This window comes from Schizosaccharomyces octosporus, assembly GCF_000150505.1.
Source record: "Schizosaccharomyces octosporus yFS286 unplaced genomic scaffold supercont6.1, whole genome shotgun sequence".
In the NCBI taxonomy this organism is placed as follows: Eukaryota; Fungi; Ascomycota; class Schizosaccharomycetes; order Schizosaccharomycetales; family Schizosaccharomycetaceae; genus Schizosaccharomyces; species Schizosaccharomyces octosporus.
The window spans coordinates 819,362-844,035 of record NW_013185619.1 but is presented as its reverse complement, the minus strand read 5'-3'; the positions used below and the strand labels follow the sequence as shown (position 1 = coordinate 844,035).

Sequence of the window (24,674 nt, the reverse complement as noted above, 5' to 3'; positions counted from 1 at the left end):
GTTTACGAATGCTACGGTTAGGCGCTATACTGTATAACGTAATTTTGTGCAAATTAGACGTTCATATATCATATAGAAGGAATTCAATAGGAAGCAGAGGCTGTTAAATACAACGAACGATTTGGAACAGCTTGAAAGAGAGGAAACCGATTGTTGGTTTCATCACCAAGGGAAATTGTTTGTTCGCTGGTTTGAATTGGATCCTGTGTTATCCCTTGTAACCTCTGTCAGCCTTCTTACGAGTGGAAAACTAGTAGTTTTGCCAGCTTCCTGGCTACTGGTCTTACGAAAGAAGTGATCCGAACATTTTATTCGTATGTTCAAGGGTTCCTGCAACTTTTCTGCTATTTTTATTTTGTAGCTTTGCATCGTAATTTGGCCGTTATTCGACGCTCTGGTCTGGTTTGTTTACTTTTTATTTGGTCACTTGGTATCTTGCGTGCACAGTATAAGGATTCATAGCTGCTGATCGCCTCGTCGTTTCATCTATAAGGATTTTACAAGAACAAATTTATAAATTAAAAACTTTAATTGATTTTTAATCCTGATTGAAAGCTGAAGCTTCTGCCGAATTTGACAATGCAATGAATGAAAGAGAAGGTGATACTGCTTGGCTTAACCAAAGATCCGTTGAACATTTAAGCGACTTGACGAATCGGTTGTTTATCGGTCCTATTCCGTCGAACTTTCTCTCTGGGTCTTCTAGTTTTTGGAAAAAGCGTTTCCAAAATTACTCTCGTCACCAAGCCTCTTATGATATATCCGTTGAGCCTTCGATAGACTACAAGCTTTTTCAACGGTTACATAATCGCGTAAATAGATCTGTCGATGAAGTCTCCATTAGCAGAATCCATTCATATGCCTCTACCAATCGAGCATCTCTCGACCAACCCCGGGCTCCATTAATTAGTCATCGTCCAAACAACCGCGTTCGCTCCTCATATGTATCTAAACAAGACTCTCTTGCCCTATCCCAGAATTCCAATAACCGCGAGTCCACCCTCATACCCTACTCTTCCGATTCTGCCCGTATTCGTTCGTCTTTCGATGTGCAGCGTCCCAATACCGCTGTTAGTTTTCAAACCTCTCATTCTCGCCAGTCATTTGATCGAAGATCTTCTAATACCCGTGGTCTTCGATTCGCCTTAAGACAAAGTAATCCTCGTGTCTTGGGCACTGGTGAACAACTCAAACCTAGCACTCCATATTCGGGTGTGGTTTTTCGGACTGAACAAGTTCTTTTGAGGGTAGAAACGTCTACCAATTTGATTCCTACTGACTTTAACGAGACAATTGCTTCGAGAATACCAAGAAAAACCATTCTTTCATGGGCCCCCTGTACAGTTGTCGCCGTAAAAACTTCTGATCAAGGGACTGTTCGATTGGATTTTATCGGTGAGGAACATATGAAAACTGTAGCTGAAATTTTATCAGAAGACGATCCTAACCAAAAGTACTACAGGAAAAACTGCCTCTTTTCTTTGTTTCTAAATCCCTCTTATACCTTTTGGAATATTTATAATTCATTTGATAACTCGCTGGCAATATGGTCCCCGTACATAAAACACAAAACTTTTATTTTCCTTTTAAACTTTCAGTACACTACCTCAGCATATGAATGGATTGCCATCGTCAGCCGCGCATTGAATTTTACTCCCGGGTCTTCTTTTTTTATTGCTGTTCCAGCTTTTCATATCCAATTGCGCCTCAGCTTTACTGGTTCTGATTCTCAAACTCTCGTAAACGCTCATGGCAGTTCTCCCCAGAAAAATGAAGCAAATACGGATTCAACGGAAAAACTTTCCCCGCAAGCAATTCATGATTCAGTTTTGAAAAATTGGGAAATTTCGGAGGCTGACTTTGTTGAGTCTTGCTTAAACGTTTTAAAGCTTAATCCTGAATGGTCTCAAATTGTAAAGCACTGGCTCAAAACGCAGAATATTGGCTTGTGCTGGAGAATGTATGATCGCATTAGATGGATAACAAGCATAGATAACCTTAGGTACGTAGGGTTATTGGCTGCTAAAGATATCTGTCAGCTCGAACTACGACTTAAAGAACATTATCCTTCATTTGTTACATTTCGCAATGGTACAAAAATGAAGGAACCCGTGCCATTTGAAGGATATCTTATTCGCTTGACAACAAGTGCTGGACGAAGGGGTCGTTTCGGGAGATTATTTCACAAAAAACTGTACTTCATGGTTTTTAACCACCTTTTACTTTCCATCGAACCTAGTTATGTCCTTCCTCTTGCCATTTTAATAGAAAAATTTAAGGAACAATATAATGTCCCGTTTCTTCAACACTCACAATTAGATGAGCATCAATGGTTGTTTGATCCATTAAAATTGGCTGGCGATACTATACCATGGTTTGACAGTAAGTTAGACGCTGCTACAAAAGACCATTTGTTATCTTTACTTCAAACAGAAAGAAAGCGTGAATTGGATATACTTTCATCCGCGAATGGATTTTTAGATTTGTCGAAAGTGAAGCATGTGAGGCCGACAGCAAATGAACCTGAAAATAACGTCTTTGAAGTACAAATGGTGAACGGAATGTCTATCTTATTCCAAAGCTATAATCAGAGAACAAGAGACATATGGATTGAAAAACTTGGAGCAACTGCACGGTATTGGAAACAGCGTTTGAACCTTGATTTACAGGAATTTTATAACGTCAGGGATACCAATATTAGCATATTACACATTGACTCATCTATCGAGCCTGTTGTTGCTTCTCACAGTAACTACTGGGAAGTCTCAGAGTGTATGGCAAGTACGCATATTCACAATTATTGTGATGTCTTAGGATGTAGGGTCATTCGGGTAAGTACAGTGGTTTACTGTATAATACTAATTCATAATTTAGGCTCAGGGAGTGTTGTATATGCGAAGCGGAAATTTGTATGAAAAATGCTACGCTGTTCTTATTCCCGGAAAGATCATTTTTTTTCGGGATGCAACTAGGACCAAATTTGGTAAGCTACATAGAAAGACTCATTTTCAAAAATTCTCTTCGATCCATTTCAAGAACGCCTACATATATACTGGATTTACTACAATCACCGAATTTTCCAAGAGCAGTCAAAAGAATGAAGGAGCAAGCAATCGATTACCTAGATGTCACGAAGACGGTTGGAAATCTTTTGATAAAGATGAAATGCTGTCCTTTGTTATATACTCGCAATCTGAATTGGATTACTCCTTAGTGCATGCTCTTCCAGATGTATATAAGATTCCACAAAAACACGATAAAAAAGGAAACAAGTAAGTGGATTACAGTCATGCATTTTGTTAACATTAAAGGTTTATGTTTCTTGCCAGAACTAGGCAGGAGCGTGATGTATGGGTAGAAAGGATATCCAGCGAAATTAAACGAATTCCAAACGACTAAACTTTGAACGATTTACCTATAATGATTTGTATTTTTATTTCCGTCCGTTAATTCGCAACCCTTAAGCTTTATGACAAGCAAATAGTGGTACCCTAAGGTTTTTAATGATAAAGCTTCATATGCTTACTCTATTTATGGATATATAGATTTGTTTTGCCTTCACAGTTATAAATACCGTCTTGCTAAATAAGTAAATGAAATAGATTCACATGCTTTTAGTTAACTCAGTTCTTTTCTACTTTTTTCAAATGTTTTTCTTTAAAATATATAATATTTTTATTTATTCTATCATAATATTTTCCTTCATATAACTGACAGAGAAAGTTTGTTCTTTTATAGATTAGTATTTAATATTCAAATTTTAGGTAACATTGTTATTTCGTTGTGGAAGTTCGAGGGCCGTTTCGCATTAGAGCCTCCCAAGCACAAGCTTGCAAAGTACGTCCAATCCGAAGAGCCCTAAAGAAGTAGGTATTGCTTCAATAGCTGTATGTTTATGCTCTGAAGAATGTATTTTCAAAGGCAACTTCAGCGATGTCTTTTACGGATACGGTTTCATAAAGTTAATGTTGATGGTCGGCGGCTAATACAAACTGGGCCATTGCAAAGTGTTGAGGAAAATGTGAATGTATACAAGCCCATTCTTCCTTCCAAGAAGTATGAATTTAAGATTAATACAGATCAAAAGTCAGAAATGGTGAGTCTGTATGAGGCATGTGTATTCACAAATGACTTTGTCCGTTCAGCACAACTTCTAGGGCGCATAGCTGGTTATAATGCGACGGATGAAAACATGTATCCATATATTGAATTATATTTACGACACCTCATTAGTTCTGGTGATTTTATGCTGGATTCTATGATTCGGACAACGAGGGCAATTCTTAAAAAGTCTAAACTTGCCGGTAATTCCCAAATTTATGCATATTATTTTCAGGCTGCTTTGCTAAAAGAGTCAGAAGAATCTGGATATCCAGTTTTAAAGCGAATTGCTGTTGAATGGAGATATAGAAAAGGAAAAGTCATTGATATTCTATCCCAGACCTCAATTTTAAGCAGCGAGCAGATTCAAAAAATAATTAGAATTCTTAATATCCCCTTAGAAACTTTATCGAACAGTCAACTAGCGCTTTTTGGCTTTCAGCCTTCGAATCCAACCGAAATCAATACTGTAAAAAGTACTGTAGAGGAAGGCCGATCCCAGCCAGTGACCGTTCCCTCGACTGAACATGCTTATATTGACAAAATAAAAAGTAAAGGAATGCGTTTGAGTGCCTTATTGAAATCACTAAACAATATTTCAGTAAGTCCCGAAAACTTACCGGTGGATGAAGTATCGTTAGAGAAGGTACCAAGCTCGGAACTTGTCAATTTAGCGAGGCAAAAATTGCTGGAGAAATCTGCAATTGCTTCTGCTATTGATCTGTGGAAGGCTGAATATGAAGATACTTTTCAACGTGGAGGAGGGGCTTTACCCAAGAACAAAGAGGCTTCCGCCTTATTTTACGAGTGGTATACGGAACTCAAGGAGATGTTTAACCAGGAGAATAAGCGTCTGGACAGTTTTTATCATAGAATCGAAACAAACGCTGGCAATCCATATATTGCCGAGGGCTTTTGCGGTCCTTTTCTGAAGCTTTTAAAAACCGAAAAACTCGCAGCATTAACGATTATTGAAGTGATTCGTTCAATTTCATCAATATCAACCCAAGAGGAAGCTGAAGAAACTCATGGAGTTTTGATATCTCGTTTAACCGATGCTGTTGGACGTAGTTTTGAACGTGAGTTCTTATCCGAACGCTTACAAGAAGAAGAAAGAGAAGGAAAGCTTCGCATAAGAGATAATTTAAAGTTTGTTTTTAATAATCCTCGGGCATTTAGAGCTGCTGTTAAAGAATTAAGGCGTAATGCCGATGAGAATGATGGTAAATGGAAGCATGCTTTGGAGAGCTGGCCAAGATACGTTACAACCAAGATTGGAGCAATTGCCATTTCATTGTTCTTACAGGCCGCTAAAATGGATATAAAATTCAAACGTCCGGATACAGGAGATATTACAAAAGAATCTGTATCTGCTTTCGCTCATACCTATCAATATATTCATGGAAGGAAGTCCGGCGTACTTCGTCCTAGAGTTGAGCTCCTAAAATTAATAGCAAGTGAATTTCAGAATCCCCTTATCCATCCACAAATGCTCCCAATGTTGGTACGTCCTAAACCATGGGTGCAATGGGACAAAGGAGGTTACTATTATTCTCGTGAGTCTATTATCCGGTTGAAAGGATGTACTGAACAGTTGGATTATATCAAAGAAGCCTCCCATAAAGGTCATCTTAAGAAAATCTATAATGCATTAAGCGCTCTTGGTGATGTGGACTGGAGAATTAATCGCTTCACCTTTGATGTCATTGTTAAAATTTGGAATTCTGGTGAAGGTATGCTCAGTATCCCACCCAAAAATGTAGAGGTGAATCTTCCTCCATATCCAAAGCAAGCGCTCAATCCAAATGATCGCGTATCATGGTACAGTCTTAGGGATAAACTTTCTAGAGAAAAGGCGACTGCTCATTCCCAACGCTGTGATTTCAACTACAAACTTGAGATTGCTAATTCATATCTTAACGAAAAATTTTATTTTCCTCACAACATGGATTTTCGAGGAAGAGTATACCCAATATCTGCACATTTGCACCATGTAAATAATGACTTCTGTCGTGGTTTGCTAGAGTTCGCTGAGGGAAAGCCATTAGGCCCCAATGGACTCAATTGGCTGAAAGTTCATTTGGCAAATTTGTTTGGTATCAGTAAAGTTGACTATGCTAGTCGTCAAAAGTTCGTGGATGACAACATTGCAGAGCTTTTTGACTCGTATGATCATCCCTTGGAAGGACGCAAATGGTGGGCATCTGCCGAAGATCCCTTCCAAGCTCTTGCAGCAATTGCAGAAATTGCAAGAGCAATACGCTCCGGAAACCCGGAAAGTTATGTTTGTCATGTACCAGTACAGCAAGATGGAACATGTAATGGATTACAGCATTATGCTGCTTTAGGAAGAGATCCTGATGGTGCTCATGAAGTTAACCTGTCTCCAAACGATCGACCTAAAGATGTTTATGATGCAGTAGCCAAGATTGTTATTAGCAGATTGGAGCAAGAGTCTGCCAAAGGTGACGAAGTGGCTTCTGTTTTGAAAGATAAAATTGACAGAAGTGTTGTGAAACCTACAGTTATGACTAACGTTTACGGCGTGACTTATGTGGGTGCCAAAAACCAGATAATTAGTCAACTGGAAAAACGAGGAGATATTCCTAAAGACATGCTAAACAACTATTCTAGTTATTTGACTAAAATGGTATTTCGAGCTCTTCGTTCTTTATTTGAAAGAGCTCATGAAATTCAGGATTGGCTGTCTACATGTTCTTACCTAATCTCAAATTCTTTACCAGCAGAATTTGTCAAACAAGGTCATAAGGATAAATTAACGCCTACTATTTGGACGACTCCCCTTGGATTTCCTATTATCCAACCTTATAGAAATTTTAAGAAGCGACAAGTACAAACGAATTTACAATCGGTTTGTATTGAAGATAGGGATAGAGTAGCTTCCGTTGAACCTAGAAAACAGGCTGCTGCTTTTCCTCCCAATTTTGTACATTCTTTGGATGCGACACATTTGTTTATGACATGTCTGAAAGCCAAGGAAGCAGACATAACCTTTGCTTCTGTCCATGATTCTTACTGGACCCACGCTTGCGATGTCGAACAACTCGGTAATTTGTTGCGTCAAGCTTTCGTTGAGTTACACTCTCAAAAAATCATGGAAAAGCTGAGAAATGAGTTCCGAAAGCGATATAAAAACTTTATGATACCTAAGGAAATTGCTAGGAGGTATGATTTGTTCATATCATCCGAAGATTCGGATAAAAAATGGGTACCACTTAAAATCCCGCTTCTACCTTCGCAGGGTACTTTTGATTTGACAAAAGTTTTGGAAAGTAAGTATTTCTTTTCATGAGGATATCTAAAATTTTGCTTCTGAAGTGTACGAAACGTCAAACGCTTCGCCATTATGTATATGTATGCATGATTGTAGTTCTTTCAAGAAAAAAAAATGTGGACTGCGGTTATACTAAAAATAATCTTTCCTTTCTTAATTCTTAATAAAGTGAAATAATCGATGGTGGATACATAGGTTAATACATCATTTTTGTATATTATATTCAACTATACTCAATGGGTTCAATTGTGTATTGCTATTAGCATTGGCGTATGTATTCTCTATTCGTGCATCAAATTCAAAAAATCCATTCCTTGGCGAATTATAGTGAAAAACTTCAACACCTGCAATGATACAAATGTTGGGAGTTAAAGTAAAATAAAAAAAAACGAATAGACATGGTAATGAAAGATCGTAGAGAACAATAAACAGACAGAAGAGACAGACAATGAAAAAAAACAAAAAAAATGTAAGTACGCATGTATATTAAAAGTAGACACTGTGATTATTTTTATTCTAAACAACTTCATCCATCAGACGTTGTTGAAGCTCGATATTTTCTAGGAAGCGTTTAGCATGATTCCTCAGGTAGGTGCGGTTAGCAGCAAAAATGTAAGGTTTCATTAAAATCCGGGTTAGATGACCCATGAAAGAGCTTGGGAGGGATTGAGGACGGATTCCAGAGTCGACGATTAATTTATTAGAGTAGGAAAGGGTGATTAAAGTAAAGTACATCTTTAAGGAAGTAAAAAAGATGAGTAATAATAAAGAAGGAATAGATTCCGCTTCAAAAAACACAGCCCAAAGACTCGTAGGTCGTTCGGATTCAGGCACACCTTGAGCAGATTGAGAAGAAGTCAGTACTTTGGCAAACCAACTCAATGCAAACAGGACAGTGAAGACGACATTCAGGAAAAAGTCAATGGCATAGGAATAAAACAATATAAGGGCGTGTGGTACGCTGTCCTGTTTTTGAAATAAGGTTAGTAACCATTCTAAGATGAACTGGAACTCGTAGACACCTAGTAAGAAAATCATACCTTTGGAATGTAAACGGCTAACCAAGAAAAGAGGACCAAGGTGAAGATTGAAGTCATGTACATGAAGATCTGCCAAGCAGAAACGGCAGAACCTAGGTAGAGATGGGTTAGTGAAAAAGTATATCAAAGATTGTAAAACCACTTACTTTGAAATATAGATACAATTCCATAAAGACCAGATAATTTGTTTATGAGAGCAAACCAAACAATTACCTCGCAGCCAACACGAAGACTACACAAGCCAAAAAAAGACTAAATCATCGGGTTAATAAACATGATCATTTAACATCACTACAACGACAACCTCATCAACCTCTTTGATACAAAGAAAGCAAAAAAGTAGTGCCGAAAATAGAAAAAGTACATACCCTTGGGAGAAAAAGTCGCTCTAACAAGTTCGACCAGCGGACACGACGAAAGCTAACCATATTGTAAAATTTCCAAGGTGTTTTATTATCCAAGAAGTACCGACCAATCTCTAGATGTAATAATTGAGCAAAGATGAAAGAAACCAATACAATCGATGTTTATGCAAAAGGGGTAACCAGAAACCAATGCCACATCAAGTTGGGTGAATGGAAAGAAAAAAAAAAATTCAAGAAAAAACTATGACAAAAAATTCGAAATCCAGTCTAAAGGTCAAGTATTTAGAGACGATCAGAAGTGATTTGTTTCCGAATACCCAAACGCTTTCACAGCGCTTTTGTCGTTAGTGTACAGAATCCTTTTCTGGTTAAGAAAGCTCTAGCAATCGATATACTTTTATTTCGAAAGCTTTCTTTAATGTATGCCAATTCCAATGGAGTTCGGCGTATGCTTCGTAGTTGCTTGGAACAGGTTATGGCTAAACATCGAACTGCTTCTTGGATTAGTGAGCCAAAATGAACTACTGAATTTTTATATACGGTAATACAACGAGACTATAATATGTGGAAGGATTGTACCATGACTTGATTATAGTAAAACAAACAAGAGAGAACAGTGAGTGTCGTTTTCTTTGTTTAGTTTTATATTGTAATCTAAATAATTTTATTTTATTTCTATCAAGTTTTTTTTTTGTTTGTTTCGACGTTTGTATGTCTGAACCAACGCTGATGCAATCTTTTTACTAGTAAAAAAAGTTCGCTTATAATGTAAGCTCTGTTTTAGCGACTAGTTATAAAGGTATCGGTTTTTGACAATTTATTGAAAGACATTTTCGAGTTTTTCATACAATTTTATAAATTTTACACTTGTAAGATTGAGAATTTCAAGCTAAATCCGACATTTCATAGAGATATTCTTCCAAATTCAGAGTGTGACTGTTTTTTGAAGAAGAGAGAGACGTGAAGAAAGAGGTATGGTACAGCTTCTCCAGCGCACACAAGTCAAATTGCTTGCAAAGATGTTTTACCCTTTGCAAGTGCCAAAGTTGTGCGGAGACCATTGCATCTTGCAAGTAGTCATCTTAGTACTCAATACTGCAACTCTTTACGATGATGGATTGTAGTGGGTCGGTAGGCTACTACATATCGATAATTCATAGTACATTATAGTATATGATTCTTTTCTTTTCAAGAAAGAATAGCAAAAGCAAAATAACAGAATAATAAAAAGTTAATGAACTTTAATAATAATAAAAATCAGTGGACCACTGAAAAGTATCTGTAGACAACGTATGTAGACGACGTATTGGTTCTGTCTGTGTCTTTGGGATGAAAAGACATGGAATGGTGCATAACAGATATGGAAAGCAAGCTTCCGAAACGAGCCAACAAGACAAACTTTACTTTTTCCTTTCTTTTATGTAGACCAAACCAAAAACCAAATCGTAAACTCCTGATTTTCAATTGCAATGTCAAGCATTTTGTTTCCTTCCTTACCAACCGAACTATCCTTTATATTTGTTATGGTAGCTAATAAACAACGATTTAACTTTTGAACGAGCGGACTCACACACTTTGCTATGGCAAGTGTACAAGAGTTCGACTCTAGCTGTTACCATGATGAACACGAGCCAGAAGGCTCAAATCAATAAACCCAGCTCTTTGAGCTGCTAAAAGAAAAGCAGCTAGGAAACGAAAAACACGTTCTGAATGACAGCCATGAGTATTCTTTCTGAATGGCAAATGTCTGGAATGAATGTCTTTGTTGATGCTGCTTTTTTTATTCCTTCTTGGATTATTGAGTGTCTGAGACTTCGAATGGGTTTTTGTAGTATAGGTCCAAATACCTTAAGACTTGTACTTCATGAATTAGCTCAAATGCAGTGAGTGAGTGCATCGATGAGAAAGACCTACCGAGTACTTTTAGAGGTGTTACTTTCGACTTTTGCTAGAAAAGTCAGGCTATCAGCCCATTTGTTTGCTTCATCATCGAATATTTGGAATATCGTTTGATTCCTCCTGTAATGTTTTCATCAATTAACACGATTGTACGATATTGGTACTTGTTGGGCACAGTGTGCTACGTGTACTTTTCGTAAAACAGTAGTTGAGCTGGTTTTGAAGAAAAACAAGTGTTTTTTGCACTTTTCATTTGGAAATTGAGAAATTTGTTATATATTTTTTCTTTTGGAAAAGAAAGGATAAAATCTAAACGAAAATAACTGGATTGAGAAAGTAGGTCTTTGTTGGTTTGTGAGCTTTAGACATCTGACCCTGACTACCCAACAGTTTGTACCTCGAACCGCAAACGTAAGCATTTTATTTTCCTTCATTTGATTTTTTTTTGTTCATTTAATTTCCCATGCCAACCACGGAAATCGTCTTTATTGTCACATTGGTCTTGTACTTGGCCATCACAAGATGGAAACGTAGAAGAGAAGACTCGATCATCCCGGAGCCAGAACCAAAACAACCCGAATGGAGAGATTATAGTCCTATTGAACTTCAAGAATTTAATGGCATTCACCGTTCCTTGGTTTTCCTTGCCATCAAGGGCACTGTATACAATGTGACAATGGGATCCAAGTTTTATGGACCAAAAGGCCCCTACAGTGCATTCGGTGGACGTGATGCAACTCGTGGTCTCGCCAAAAGTAGCTTTGATGATGAATTTATCCCAAATGCTGAAGCAGATGATTTGGATGATTGGTCCGACTTGAATGACGATGAAAAGCAAACTCTCGACGATTGGAAGGCTTTCTTTGATCAAAAGTATCCTGCTGTTGGTCGTCTCATAAGTAATAAAGAAGCTGCTGAAGCCCGTGCAAAGGCAGAGAATGTTATTCCTGAGAAAACTCAAAAAAATTAAGACAACTAGCTCAGTTCAGTGCAACGTTGTTGTTTTTCTTGCCCTTGTTGTTATGATTTATGTCGTATTTCATTCTTTTTTTCTATTGAAATACTTTACCTATCCCATAAATAACAAATAAAAATAAAAACTTTGCGTGCGTCTTGTTGGATCTATAGCACTATCCAATCCAACTTTGGGTAGCCCTATAATAAAATCACCATCGTCCTATGCAACTAGCTTGGATTTCTCTTTTCTCGATAAATACAAACTTGTAAAAAAAAAAATTCGTAAACTATTCTCTGTCCTCTTAACTTTTTGTTTTCTAAACATACTTACTATACAGTTCTACTTGTTTTTTCTGATAAGAATCCATCTCTTCGTTAAGATAACTTAGTTTCGTAAACCCCACAACCCGAACCCTGGTACCAGCGTCACTTCCTAGCCTGCGAAAAAAAGGTCAACAGTTGCTTTTCAAAAGCAAAACAACAGGAAAAGTGGGCAAGCCAAGATGGACGCTTTATCCATGGTTTTAGATATGAAGCATGAAGAGGACGACGAAGTTTTTGATGTGCCACTGACAGCAAGCGAGTTTGAAGCGAAAAAACAAGAGCTACAAGCCGAGTTGGGGGCTATACGAGATGGAACCTGTAAAACGCTGTTGGATTTGTTTCAAGAATTACAAGAAAAAAAAGAAGAAGAATTGGATATTGAAGAACAATGGAGACGGCATTTGATGGAACGCGCTAAAGAAGAATATGAAGCAGAACTAAAGGATGCCAAAGAAGAATATGACCAACGCTGCAACTCCCTTCAAACCATGGTTTTATCACACTTGGCCGAAAAAAAACGACACATATTGGAAGCCAAGGATATGTTTGATATTGCCAATGAGTCTTCTTCCCTTCTTTTCCACGATGCATCTTCCCAATTTATCGACCGTCGAAAGTTAAGGCATCGTCGAAACGCTTCTTCTAATAATTCTACATCTAATCAATTGCCTACTCTCAATTTCTTTGATGATTATTTACTTTTCCCCACTGAAGAGACCTCCGCTATACCAGAGTCCATAAAAAAAACTGTTCGAAATTCTGTCAACTCTGCAAAACCGTCCAACGTGGAGTTATCACTTTTTTCTCCTCTTTTAACAATGGCAAACGTGAACCTCTCTTCCAACCGTGACCGAGACTTTCGAGCCATGGAGCGAGCCGAACGTGATCGTGAGAAAGCCATTGACAAGAGCTTAGTCGGTGCTACTGAAGAAGACATCAAATCCGATATGCAGCTTCTTAAAAAAGAGATTTTAAAAAAAAGGTGATTGCTTCCTCTTTTGTTTCCCCCTTTTTTAGTTTATTTTACAGTCCAGCTGTATGTCGAATAAGTTTTCGATGGATCGTACCCTCCCTCTTAAAACGAATCCCGTCAAGCTACTCATTTGTTTGTTTCTTTAAAAGTGTGAATCTTATTTATTCCTTTTTCATACGATACTCAATTCCCTTCCTACTATTTGTGAAATTTTCTTCCTGTTTTTTCTTTCTATTATTGCCAATTTCAAGCATTTACCGTTTTGCGTTCTGTCGCGTTATTCTTTCTTGTTTTTGGCTTAGATCCCCCCACAGAGCTCTTTATCATGTTCCACCACTTTTCCTACTATCGTGCTTTGTTGATGCCAGAGCCTAACAGTGAACAAGAAGAATTCCCTTGGAAAGGCCTTGTTTTCATTTCCTTAGTGAAGATAACACGATTACAAGTAATTTAAAGCAATTATCGCTGTCGATTAGCTTAGTTTCCGTCCTAAAGGAGTGCAAGAGTTGATTTCGTCGTCAGCTATTGCTTGTTTCTTCCTTATCAAGCTTTCTCTCTTGAGTTCTATTTGCAATTTCTATTTTTGCAGCTCTTCATGCTTTGCGTGAAGTTCTCTGATCTGTCGTATTACTAATTAGAAGATCAGAACGCTGTACTCTTTGTACTTCTCTTATGTTTTAGTTGGAGTAAAACGAGTGGTTTCTCTCCTTCTTCTCTTCCTTTTCGAATCTCTTTTGTTTTGCATGCCGTTAGACTAAGTGAAATTGTATATATATTTTAATTACTAACTGTACCGAGGGTCTCTTGTTTCCCGCCCTCCTGTTTATACCATCTTTATCTTCTATTGGCATTCATTCCTTTTCGATTATAGTCTGTCTTACCTAACTTAGGAAATCCTTTTGTTTTGTCTGCCAAAATAATTTATATTATTTCGACTGACAGTATTGTTAACTAATAAGTTTCGTTAATTTTTCGTTGAACATCATGCGTCCTCGTCAAAAATTCCGTAGATTTCATCCCGACCGTTGGACTAAAGTCAGCCTTCGAAGCATCGGCGGAGGCGTCCGAGCCTTGAACGGTGTAAAGGCGTTAAACGGAGTGAATGTCCGTGTTTCACTACAATGGAAGCGTCTTTCAAATCGTCTTCATCGCATTCGTAGAAGAAGCCGATTGGGTCGTCTTTCTATAAATGTTCGACCAAATGGCTCTTGGCAAGCTTACTTTTTGAGTTCTCTTCCCTTGAGAAGTTTGTCGCGTATTTGGGGTCAATTTAATCGCGCTAATTTACCTACTTTTTTACGGTATCCAGGATTCAAGTTATATTCTTGGATTTTTCGCTGCAACCTGGATGAATTAAAAGATCCAGATCTAAGCCATTATCGTAATTTTCAAGATTTCTTTTGCCGTGAGTTGCGCCCAGAAGCTCGTCCGGTCGATCCCGATTCTTCGGTTGTTTCACCTGTAGATGGAAGAATAGTTTGCCAGGGTGTTGTTGACAACAATTACATACAGCACGTTAAGGGTCTTTCATATTCCCTAGAAGCTCTCTTGGGCGGCGTTTCTACCGTTGATCCCGCTATTGTAGATTTTGGACAAGATGTAACTACCAATCTGGTTAAGAAGCATAACGAGTTTGCTTCAAAATATTCCATCCCTCCTTCCTATGATGGATGTAGTCACTTTCCGCGAAATGGAAATGGATCGTCAGCTAGGGATCCTTTGGCATATTGCGACATGCAAAGCCAAAACGGAAATTGTAACCAAGCCAATTCCGTATATGCTCCTTATTATGACAACTGTTGTCCTTTCTATGCATTTCAGGATATGACTAGCGATACAAACTCGGATGCATCAGATATGAGTACTGACAGTTACTATACTTCGGTTATGGAGGGCGAGTCCGATTCTGATTTAGACAACCCAGTCAGTGAGACTCATCCAATGTTAGATGACGGAATGCCAAACTGGGATGTCTGGGTTCAAGAAGCTGACGTTGTTGACATTGACTCTTTACCTTGGAGAAATATTCAACCTAACAATCTTCTTTTTTATTCTGTTATTTATTTAGCTCCCGGCGATTATCATCGTTTTCACTCGCCTGCTGATTGGGTGATCGAGTCAAGAAGACACTTCTCCGGTGAGCTGTTCAGTGTATCTCCTTTTTTAGCGAGACGATTGCATAATTTATTTGTTTTGAATGAACGAGTTGCATTGCTTGGTCGATACAAGCATGGGTTTATGAGCATGATTCCAGTGGGTGCTACAAACGTTGGAAGCATAGTAATTGACTGTGACCCTACTTTGTCAACGAACAGAATGGTATTACGGAAGAAATCGTTAGGCTCTTTTCAGGAAGTAGCGTACAGTGATGCATCGCCTGTTTTGAATGGAGTGCCGATAAATCGAGGCGAACAGCTCGGTAGATTTCAGCTAGGCAGTACTGTTGTGCTTGTCTTTGAAGCACCTGCTGATTTCAAATTTTCCACCCACCAAGGTCAATACGTGCGCGTCGGGGAGGGTCTTTGAATAATCTAACCTCACTCATTGGAAAAGGTTAATAATGATTACGAATTGCTTATAAGATTCTTGGTTTTTGATGATTTATTGGTTAAAGTGAAGTATAGAACTTTTGTTTCTTGTAAACATGTTAACGTTTAATAATATTGATAATATTTCCGTTCCTTCATGTAAGAATTTTTATGTTACTGTGTATATATGAGTATTCTTATCAAGAAAAACTATTGTACGAGTATTTTTAATGCTAAATTAAACGTATTCATTAGCAAAAGAGTAGGCTTTTTTTAGGACTGTAAAAACATGAGAAAATGACAAATTGTCACTGAGAGAGGCCTTGTAAAATTCTTTACACGTTTTGAACATTATGATGAAGAGATCGAAACCCGTAAACTTCATCATTTACGTGATACACATTGTGAAGATTATCATCATTCACGGTCCAAGCACGACTAGCAAAGACGTTTTGCTGAGGTGAGAGAAGGGTTTCAAAGGAATCTTTAAGTACATCTTGTAACATACTCATGTCTCGTTTCGTTTGAGCGGAAGAGGGACTGGTAACCCAAACAGCACATTTTGTAGAAATCAAATCATGTAAGGTGGGGACCCAGGAGTTATAAAGTTCAGGATTCCCAAAGTCTGGCATGGGCAGAAAGAAAGTATCATAGTAAGGATCGAAGGGTTCGAAAGTTCCTGTCTTATGCAAATTATGATAATAGTCCTGATGGAAATGAAGAGAGAGAGGAGATGGGAGAGTACTTAATTTTGCTGGCTTGACAAGTTCAGGTCCGATAAAATGAAGTTGGAACAAACGACCTGTAAATAAGAAATTTATACCCTGCAGCCATAATGCAGGAGGCAAGGCGCTTTCAAATTTGGATCCAAGAACAAAAATTCTTGTTGGGCGGGGATCGGTAGACTGGGCCGACGTAGGACGGTTTAACATGTATCTTTGAACAGCTAAGGATTGTAATCCTTGAGGTGTCAATCCATTTTTAAGATTATATGGAGAGTTCTTATGTAGAATACCACCAATAGTCATAGGATAAGTTAGCAAACTGGTTAGATGTCGTGCCGTCCGTTCATTTCCAATGCTGGGGAAGCCTCTCGTGTAAAAGTAAGAATCCCAGGACCAAAGAGCAATAGCTACATCTTTTTCTGCTGATCCAGGAAGATTAGCAAGTTGGGGGAAAGAGTTTGGTCTGGCTAAATCGTGAAAATCCTCATTGATTTGGCGTAGTTTAGGAATTAAGGCTTGATGGGTTTCGTCTTGTTCCCAGTGGGCTTTACTGCAGTGTGAAGGGAATCCTGATTCTGGGCAATCATAAGAAACTGGTTTTCCTGATACTGGGCATTTATAAACCCGTCGTATGTGCTCTGCTCGTAATCTAAGTGCTTTTACAGGAGATTTCGATAGAGGAAAAAACAATTCAGGTTCTGTAGCTTTTTTCCGAATTAAATTCGTAATTCCAATGTTTTTTAAAAGTTTTTGAAACATGAATCAACCCAAAACACGCAAACAACGATCGTTTTTGCTAGTGGTACTACACTGAAACAACTCTAACTTCAAATTCAGCAATTCCAAAAATGGGTAACAGTAAGTAACTGATATTTAATTTGATTTATTTACATTTATGTAAATAAAGAAAAATGAGGAATATACTTGAAAGCAGGTTTTATAAAAGAAAAGAAATTGAGATTTTATAATTTCTTTTCTTTTCATTCGATGTATGAATCGTAATTGTGATTCAGAGAATTGACTGAACTTTTATCTTCTGTCTTTAAATAAATAAATAAATAATTTTTAGTCAATATTAAAAGGTATCCAAACTATGCTTTATTCAATAGAATTAAATTTAACCAACATGCCATTTATTTTAGACATCTCATGAAGACATGATTTTAGAAATGATTTTGTAGGTCATCTTTGCAGATTGATAGTTCTCGAGTATGGTGTGTTTACTTTATATTTAAAACAATATATAGACCTAAATGAATATAAAAATTATAATTTAAGGAGTGCCCTTCAGGATTAATGAATTTTACTTGATTTTGGGGATTTTGTTTCTTCAAGGAAACTACAAGATACATTGAGTGAATTAGCAAACCTAGAATAAAAACTGCAAACTACTTTGGGTGTTGAAAATTCGAGGAACTGTTTAATGTTTCAAATGAATTTTTGATTTTATCCAACACCAACCTACCGGAAGCTTTGTCGGGCTAGGTTCAACACTTGAGACACCAAGATTCTCAAATACGCGAGGAATCTTCGAATGTCAGCATCTACTTATGCTGAGTGGTCGAAAGACCAACTTATAGCAAAGATTTTGGAGTTAGACCGACAATTAGACACAAGGTCTTCAAAAGATACCCAATCTTCATGCGAAAATGAACTTACTACTCAAAAGAAACTAGAAAATTCTTCGTTTCACAAAAATGACGAGTCAAACAAGCCGAATCAACAAGCAGCTTTACCTGCCAAGAAAGTGAAACCTCCACGTCCTTTTCAGTTAGAAAAAACGATATTCTTGGCTTTTAGATTTGCTTACTGCGGTTGGGATTATAATGGATTAGCGTACCAGACTGAACCTACTCCTTTACCAACTGTAGAAGGGAAAATTTTCGAGGCTTTATTGAAAGCTCATCTAATTGAGAGTCCATCAACATGTAATTTCAGTAGATGCGGCCGTACTGACAAGGGTGTTTCTGCTATGGGTCAGGTAATTTCTCTAAACGTACGCCATTCCGAACGAAGACCTATTGTGTATTGCGATGTATTGAATCGTATATTACCACCTGATATTCGTTTCACTGGATTTGCTGTACCTCCTCCTGGATTCAATGCTAGGTTTTCTTGTAAACAGAGACATTACAAATACTTGTTTACCAAAAACTACCCTGGTGGTACTTTGGACATTGACCGGATGAATGAGGCAGCCGCCCTTTACTTGGGTGAACACGACTTCCGAAACTTTTGTAAAATTGATGCTTCGAAACAGATTACAAACTATAACAGGAGAATACTAAGCTCAAAAATTATATGCATTGACCCTGCAACCGAACTGTATGCATTCGATCTGCAAGGAACTGCCTTCCTTTGGCATCAAGTTAGATGCATGGTTGCCATCTTATTTTTAGTTGGTCAGCATTTGGAACCTATTTCAATTGTTAGTGATTTATTGGATACACAGAAAGTTCCAAATAAACCAATCTACGATTTGGCCAGTGAATTTCCATTAATCCTTTACGATTGTATGTTTGATGATATTGAGTGGGTTTTGCCAACAGATGATGAAACAACGGCGCCTCGTATATCTAAACATCTCTATGACAAAACCTATCATCAATGGCATAGCCTTCGTATACGTGAGCAAATAGCGTCCTTTATGGTGGATGCAGCTAATCAAAGGGTTTCTCAGTATGGTGCTTTACAATACACAGGTGCCAGTGTAAATATTGGAGAAGGAGAGCTGAAATCGTCCAAAAGGTACGTACCAATTCTACAAAGAGCCCGACAAGAATCTGTTGAAGTTGTCAATGAACGTTATAAACGTAAAAAGGGACTTGATACACCAACGAACTCTGAAGAATGCTCATCTGCAATGAACGGGGATTAATTTGACTATTGAAACGGATACATATATAAGTGGATCATAGGAATAGGTTTTTGGGACGTACATAATATTATGGTTAATCTTCTATGGCAATAAAAAATAAGCGATTATATATAATTTGATAAGAGCAATAGTTACATACAGTAGGTATCAGATTTGGAAGCTTCACTTTGCCAAAGAAATTTATTGAAGCAAGCCATTTCATATATTTAGTAAAATCTGACCCAACTGACCAAAGTCAAGCTTCACAGGCTCCTCCTCAAAACATTTTAAATTATATTTATTCTTATTCTTCATTCGTCTCATCTCCCTGTAGATCTGTATCTTTAGAAAAGAAAACGTTTAAGATTCATCATATCGTTTTAGTTACTGTTTTCACAAATTCAGAATTGCTTAATTAGGGAATAAATATAGCTGACAAAACTAATACTTTTCTTCACCATTAACGAAAATCCAAGTTGGAAGCCAAGCAAGTGTATTAAACATCAAAAACTGTAAATCCGTAGAAGATACATTATATTGAGACATATCTTAATTATTTTAAAAACGTTAAAAAAGTCAATAAAGTGGTATCTTATCTTTAAATCTACCTTCATCTAAAGCATGTATTTTTCGTCTTAACAAAAAGCCTTTCTTTCTTCAAATAAGGGACCAGACATTGCGGCAAAACCACCGTTCCGTCAAGTTGCTGATGATTTTCGAGTAAAGCAATAATAAGCCTAGGAATGGCAGCAGCAGTTCCGTTAAGCGTGTGAACGAATCCAGTGTCGTTTGGATTTTTATACCTTGTAAGTAATCTTCGTGACTGATAATCTAAGCAGTTCGACGTAGAAGAAATTTCACCAAAATTTGCCCTCGAAGGCATCCATGCTTCGATATCGTACTTTTGAGCAGCTGGAGCGCCAAGCTCTTGAGTTGGCATATTCAATACCCTAAATTCATGGTTAATAAAATAAAAATTCGAATAAATAGTATCGTAAGCCCTACCTCGCTGAAAGACCTAAACTTTGTGCAAAGTCGGTTTGAAGTTTTACAATGTCTTCAAATACCCTTGAAGATTGACTCGGATGAGTCCAGGCAAATAATTCAACCTTTGTAAATTCGTGAAGTCTGTACAAGCCTTTCGTGTCTCGACCGCGAGCACCAGCTTCCCGTCTATAGGATCGAGAAACTCCGACGACTCGTTTTTCCTTTAGATCATGAAAAGTCTGCTTGTAGCCTAAGGAAGCTAGACTAATTTCAGCAGTTCCGATAAGACACTGTTTAGGAGAGCTACTTTCTTTCTGATCTTCTAACTGATAGATTTGCTCACCCTGTTCATCTCGAGGTTGAAAGCCGCAAGCAAGAGCAACATCAGTGCGGACTACGGTTGGGGGAATCACAAGGGACCAACCCCTTAATTTTGAAAAATCAATAGCATAATTTATAAGAGCCATTTCTAACTCAGCAACTTCCCCTTTGACATAACAAAATGCATGACCGCTTGTCTCAGAAGCACTAAGCAAATCGATATCATTACCAGAAAGTTCTAAATGATCCTTGGTGCAATTGTTCAATTTTTTTTCTTCTCCTATTGTAGCAACGCAAATAGCGTTGTCTTCAGACCCTATAGGTACACTAGGTAAAGTGGAATTTGGCAGGCTTAGGCAGTAATGATACAGCTTCTTCTGAATGTCAGAAGCGATTTTTTCAGTAGAGTCGATTTCAGTTTTAATGTTTTTTGCTTCAGTAACTAAAGAATTCCGATGCTGCATATCTTTCGAAGACTTGATTGATTTAGTAATTCTGTTCTTCTCACGGACTTGTGGAGCCAGCCGATTTCGAACTATATTAAGCTCTTCATATAAGTTTTTGATTTTTGGTAGCGTTTCTGCGACTTTGTGCATATTTCGATCTATACAATTTTGATGGATTTCACCCGCATGCTCGTATACATACTTTATATTTAGCATTGCCTTCCAGGAAGAAGGAGCTTCCTGAAGTTTTGTTGAGTAACTACGGAAGCATAATTTATTCGACAAACATATTGGTTGCCTAAAGATAGATTGTACTGTCTTCATACAAGATACGACTTGTTTAATTGTCCTCGTTACGAAAAGACTTCAAACGTTATTGACCTAAAATGATAAAAAGCTAAATGATCGATTTTTCTTCTTTCTCAGAATAAACAAAGGCTACGAAGAGTTGGCACCAAAACTAGACTTTCCAAGGTCATTTCTTCAAGTTACTCGTAATTATCGATTTTGATATGTTAGTATGATATTATGTATGGAAATCGCTTCATCGAAAGATTCACAAGGATATTCAACATTGTATGACAGTTGGAGTGATATTTGAGCCAAATATTGAATATTTCTTGAATTCTGGCCCATAACTTTGACTAGAAGACGGACGAAGAATAACTATCGAGAGCTATTACGTTACTTTAAACCCCCTTCAAGGTTGAAATCTTTATTCATTGCTGTGTCGTAAAAAATTAGTAGAAGGAATCAGGATAGCTTTTATCAATAGTTTCGTACAATGCAGAAGAATGTAGCAAAGGAACAGGTATATCAACGGAAGTATTGCACACCTCGTCACATAAAAAAGCAAACTAAATTGAATAAATTATTCGCTGATGAAACAGATAACGCATCAAAGTTCCAAAACGTTTGATAATCAAAAATAGAAACAAGATTGAAATAGCCGGTTTCCGGTTGAATTTTTTATCATCACAGAGACTATTGAAGCTCCTCAAATGTACCATCTTTCTGAGAATGGGTCTGTCGACCACTCAATCTTCGGTCAAAAATTCCGATATCGAATAATCACGCAGAGGTTATGTTTCATATTATCAACGTTCCAATCGAATAAAAAGACGAAGGAGACCAAAAATCGATACCTTTAATACGGTTTCGGGGGAGCAGGCTTGGGCTTAGGATTCATAAAGAGAACCCCGAACGCGACAGCTGCAAGGGTGAATCCTTGAGACAAGACTCGGTATTTCATGAACCGGTTTGCCTTGAGTTCATTACCTCTTCTCAGATGATATCCAGAAGCCAAGAACGTTCCCACAGTCATGACGCACCCAAGAGGAATTAAAGGGTTGTGAATAAGAACGTAGGTTAGTTTTTCTGAACGAGACATTGTTATCTCTTGATTTGAAGGTTTTGTTGCCAACTCTATTTGAGCTTGTTCTTGGTTTTGTTCTATAGGATTTGAACTCATTTCTGCCGTGTGCTTTTATGTAAATCTTGAGTGTCGATATCAATGTAGAGTACAATAGTTTTAATCAGTGAATCTCAATCGAAGTTAAAAAGGCACTGAGAATTGAGAAAAAAGAAAGCTAGCGAGCGTAAAAGAATAAACTCAGAGGATAATTTCCAAAAATTTCAAAAGCTCTACCTTGTTAAACAACAGTAGACTTTTTAGAAACTAACGAATTGAAGAATTCGCGAAACGGTTTTTTGCAATCACGCTAGGACGGTTGACTACTAAGCCTAATACTATTAATGTACTGAATGAAGAAATTCGAACCAAATCAATAATTTAGTCGTAGAAAAAGGACTCCAGGTCAAGCGTTCTGGTGTTCTTACATCTTGATAGATTCTTTTATCGTTCCTCTTTAGTATGATATTTGGTGAGCATCGGAAAACTCTTTCGGAAAACTAAAACCAAGGGCTTTCAGAAATTCACCGAACGTCACCGTTCATTGCTATGCAGTAAGAGTAGCTATCCAAGCATCAAAAGCAAAACGTAGAGAATAATATATGTATGTGCAATGGATGAATTGAATGATGATGCTTTGTTTAATGGAAGAACAGGTACTAATTTTGAAAGAAATGAAGAAAAAGTATTGCCCGATTTGCCCCATAGTCGCTTGAAATCCAGTAATTACAATATGGAAAACGAGATCTTCAATACCGTAGGTATTTGGAATAATGATAGTCCCAATGGGATGCAAGGTTCCTTTCAGAAAGACAGCGGTCCAGAGAATAAAGGTTCAGGTTTGGAATTGGACTTAGGAAACATTATGCTTGAAACGCACAACTTGGATCCCACAAAATGGAACACTGAAAGGTATAGTCAGGATGGTGCTGGAGTTAATGATAACAGCTATGATTGGCAGTATTTTGTTTTTGATGAAAGGGAAATAGGTTCCATGCTTCGATTATTTGTGCAAGAGTTCCGGCCAGATCGACCATCGATGCGATTAGCTCCGGCGAAATTATTTTATTTGGCTTCCCGATTTGCTTATACTTACATGCCGAAAAGCAAAAATATTGGACATGATCTTTTGACGGGCTTTCTTGATTCAGTACACCAAGTCATACAGACAAATACTGAAGATATGGTTTTGTGTGTCATGTGGTTAGCGAATGTTTGTCTACTTGAATTCTACCTTCAAAGAGACACAAGGTTGGAAGAATTGACTGGTCAAATACAGCAAGAATGTAACCAATTAATATCTGAAATTTATTGTTTAGTCTGCAAAGATGCCATTCGTCGCATGGAGGAAAACTTAGAAGAAGGCATGCTCAAATATACAGGAATACAGGGCTTAGATTCCATCCTTCATTCAAGAAGTTGGAATTTCTTGAGACGTCGGAATACATATGATCATTTATCTCCTCGCAGTACTCCTTCAGCTTCGCCACGTAGTATTACTAAAATCATTGCATCCACTCTTCATTTATTAGAAGTGTTTTACGTTCATCCCCTTCTACGTATTCAGTGTATTGAGCAGTTATACCGCTGGTTGGGTGTGCGTCTTTTTAACAGAGTCGTTTCCACAAAAAAATATCATTCTCGAGCTGCCGCCATGGAAATTCGCTTCAATGTTTCCAGCTTGGAAGAGTGGTCACAAACAAATTCCGTGAAGCTTAGAAAACCCATCGACTATCCTGGAGAAGACTTTCGAGTCTCTCTCACTCCTCACCTTACATCGTTGACCCAACTATTGCAATGGCTTCAATGTTTATATAGATTAAGCGAAGAGAATGAACCAGAACCCTTGCAAGAGACCCTTGAATCTTTAGATGCCTTGAATCCACGTCAGCTCTATACTGTCGCAAAGTCCTATCAACCAAATAGTTCTGAAACAAAAGTTTCACGAACGTTTTTAAAACGTCTTGAAGTATATCAACGAGAAGAATTACGAAAGACTTTAGAGACTCCTCAAGACGATGGTATTGTAAATGAGTTTGAATTAACAAAAGATGAAACCCAGCTACAGACTCTTAATTTGCCGACGAAAGCTCAGCTAGCAAATGCTTATTCAAGTATTTCTTCTGGAAATGCGTTCAACAACGATCGTAAAATCCTTTTTCAACCACATGTATCGAACGACATTATCGATCGATTAGAAGAAAACGGTATCTCTATGGATCGTGCGGAAATACCAACTAGTGTTTTTGAAGATGAATTAGCGAAACGGGAATGGCGGCCTGACCAGGAAGTAGAAGAATTGATGGGTGCATAGAAGGAGGTTTTATAAATGATTTGACGAATTTGCTTGATGTTTTCTTCCTAAATGTTGCATTGTTTCTTTACGCTCGTTTTGATCTTCTGGTTTCTTGTGTTTTAGTGCGTTTGCTTCTCTTATTTATTTTT

At 37.7% G+C, this 24,674-nt stretch overlaps 11 protein-coding genes across 11 annotated transcripts; 7 read left to right on the top strand and 4 right to left on the bottom strand.

Moving 5' to 3' along the window:
* Positions 1–5: 5 nt before the first annotated feature.
* Positions 6–3,605, top strand: SOCG_02996 (spore wall assembly protein). Its single transcript, XM_013161486.1, has 3 exons — positions 6–2,831; positions 2,875–3,272; positions 3,312–3,605. The coding sequence occupies exons 1-3, from the start codon at positions 585–587 to the stop codon at positions 3,397–3,399; spliced, it is 2,733 nt and encodes a 910-aa protein (XP_013016940.1). The 5' UTR covers positions 6–584; the 3' UTR covers positions 3,400–3,605.
* A 187-nt stretch (positions 3,606–3,792) lies between these two features.
* SOCG_02995 (RNA polymerase) lies at positions 3,793–7,645 on the top strand. The gene has a single exon (XM_013161485.1). The coding sequence runs from the start codon at positions 3,908–3,910 to the stop codon at positions 7,412–7,414; it is 3,507 nt and encodes a 1,168-aa protein (XP_013016939.1). The 5' UTR covers positions 3,793–3,907; the 3' UTR covers positions 7,415–7,645.
* Positions 7,580–9,280, bottom strand: SOCG_02994 (inositol phoshorylceramide synthase regulatory subunit Kei1). Its single transcript, XM_013161484.1, has 4 exons — positions 8,805–9,280; positions 8,583–8,688; positions 8,437–8,528; positions 7,580–8,362 (listed from the first exon to the last, which is right to left on the bottom strand). The coding sequence occupies exons 1-4, from the start codon at positions 8,862–8,864 to the stop codon at positions 7,913–7,915; spliced, it is 708 nt and encodes a 235-aa protein (XP_013016938.1). The 5' UTR covers positions 8,865–9,280; the 3' UTR covers positions 7,580–7,912.
* Positions 9,281–10,781: 1,501 nt separating this feature from the next.
* SOCG_02993 (cytochrome P450 regulator Dap1) lies at positions 10,782–12,085 on the top strand. Its single transcript, XM_013161483.1, has one exon. It carries the CDS (start codon positions 11,164–11,166, stop codon positions 11,668–11,670), a length of 507 nt encoding a protein of 168 aa, XP_013016937.1. The 5' UTR covers positions 10,782–11,163; the 3' UTR covers positions 11,671–12,085.
* Positions 12,066–13,356, top strand: SOCG_02992 (Clr6 histone deacetylase complex subunit Sds3). Its single transcript, XM_013161482.1, has one exon. The coding sequence runs from the start codon at positions 12,161–12,163 to the stop codon at positions 12,965–12,967; it is 807 nt and encodes a 268-aa protein (XP_013016936.1). The 5' UTR covers positions 12,066–12,160; the 3' UTR covers positions 12,968–13,356.
* On the top strand, positions 13,290–15,644 carry SOCG_02991 (phosphatidylserine decarboxylase Psd2). Its single transcript, XM_013161481.1, has one exon. It carries the CDS (start codon positions 13,939–13,941, stop codon positions 15,478–15,480), a length of 1,542 nt encoding a protein of 513 aa, XP_013016935.1. The 5' UTR covers positions 13,290–13,938; the 3' UTR covers positions 15,481–15,644.
* SOCG_02990 (splicing suppressor) lies at positions 15,562–17,055 on the bottom strand. Its single transcript, XM_013161480.1, has one exon. It carries the CDS (start codon positions 16,964–16,966, stop codon positions 15,818–15,820), a length of 1,149 nt encoding a protein of 382 aa, XP_013016934.1. The 5' UTR covers positions 16,967–17,055; the 3' UTR covers positions 15,562–15,817.
* A 282-nt stretch (positions 17,056–17,337) lies between these two features.
* SOCG_02989 (tRNA-pseudouridine synthase) lies at positions 17,338–19,192 on the top strand. Its single transcript, XM_013161479.1, has one exon. It carries the CDS (start codon positions 17,742–17,744, stop codon positions 19,083–19,085), a length of 1,344 nt encoding a protein of 447 aa, XP_013016933.1. The 5' UTR covers positions 17,338–17,741; the 3' UTR covers positions 19,086–19,192.
* Positions 19,193–19,674: 482 nt separating this feature from the next.
* On the bottom strand, positions 19,675–21,142 carry SOCG_02988 (serine-tRNA ligase; the record flags this gene model as incomplete). Its single annotated transcript, XM_013161478.1, has 2 exons — positions 19,675–20,014; positions 20,070–21,142. The coding sequence occupies 2 exons, from the start codon at positions 21,140–21,142 to the stop codon at positions 19,675–19,677; spliced, it is 1,413 nt and encodes a 470-aa protein (XP_013016932.1).
* An 823-nt stretch (positions 21,143–21,965) lies between these two features.
* On the bottom strand, positions 21,966–22,289 carry SOCG_02987 (hypoxia induced family protein; the record flags this gene model as incomplete). The annotated part of the gene is made up of 1 exon (XM_013161477.1): positions 21,966–22,289. One exon carries the CDS (start codon positions 22,287–22,289, stop codon positions 21,966–21,968), a length of 324 nt encoding a protein of 107 aa, XP_013016931.1.
* Positions 22,290–22,842: 553 nt separating this feature from the next.
* On the top strand, positions 22,843–24,543 carry SOCG_02986 (uncharacterized protein; the record flags this gene model as incomplete). Its single annotated transcript, XM_013161476.1, has 1 exon — positions 22,843–24,543. One exon carries the CDS (start codon positions 22,843–22,845, stop codon positions 24,541–24,543), a length of 1,701 nt encoding a protein of 566 aa, XP_013016930.1.
* Between the last annotated feature and the right edge of the window lie 131 nt (positions 24,544–24,674).

Bases quoted from the DNA above. Each gene is read 5' to 3' on its own strand.
- SOCG_02996 (XM_013161486.1), top strand. From the start codon at position 585: ATGAATGAAAGAGAAGGTGATACTGCTTGGCTTAACCAAAGATCCGTT. The intron at 2,832-2,874 runs GTAAGTACAGTG...TTCATAATTTAG, and splicing joins TAGGATGTAGGGTCATTCGG to GCTCAGGGAGTGTTGTATAT. The intron at 3,273-3,311 runs GTAAGTGGATTA...TTAACATTAAAG, and splicing joins CACGATAAAAAAGGAAACAA to GTTTATGTTTCTTGCCAGAA.
- SOCG_02995 (XM_013161485.1), top strand. From the start codon at position 3,908: ATGTATTTTCAAAGGCAACTTCAGCGATGTCTTTTACGGATACGGTTT.
- SOCG_02994 (XM_013161484.1), bottom strand. From the start codon at position 8,864: ATGGTTAGCTTTCGTCGTGTCCGCTGGTCGAACTTGTTAGAGCGACTT. The intron at 8,529-8,582 runs GTAAGTGGTTTT...ATCTCTACCTAG, and splicing joins AATTGTATCTATATTTCAAA to GTTCTGCCGTTTCTGCTTGG. The intron at 8,363-8,436 runs GTATGATTTTCT...TTTCAAAAACAG, and splicing joins TAGCCGTTTACATTCCAAAG to GACAGCGTACCACACGCCCT.
- SOCG_02993 (XM_013161483.1), top strand. From the start codon at position 11,164: ATGCCAACCACGGAAATCGTCTTTATTGTCACATTGGTCTTGTACTTG.
- SOCG_02992 (XM_013161482.1), top strand. From the start codon at position 12,161: ATGGACGCTTTATCCATGGTTTTAGATATGAAGCATGAAGAGGACGAC.
- SOCG_02991 (XM_013161481.1), top strand. From the start codon at position 13,939: ATGCGTCCTCGTCAAAAATTCCGTAGATTTCATCCCGACCGTTGGACT.
- SOCG_02990 (XM_013161480.1), bottom strand. From the start codon at position 16,966: ATGTTTCAAAAACTTTTAAAAAACATTGGAATTACGAATTTAATTCGG.
- SOCG_02989 (XM_013161479.1), top strand. From the start codon at position 17,742: ATGTCAGCATCTACTTATGCTGAGTGGTCGAAAGACCAACTTATAGCA.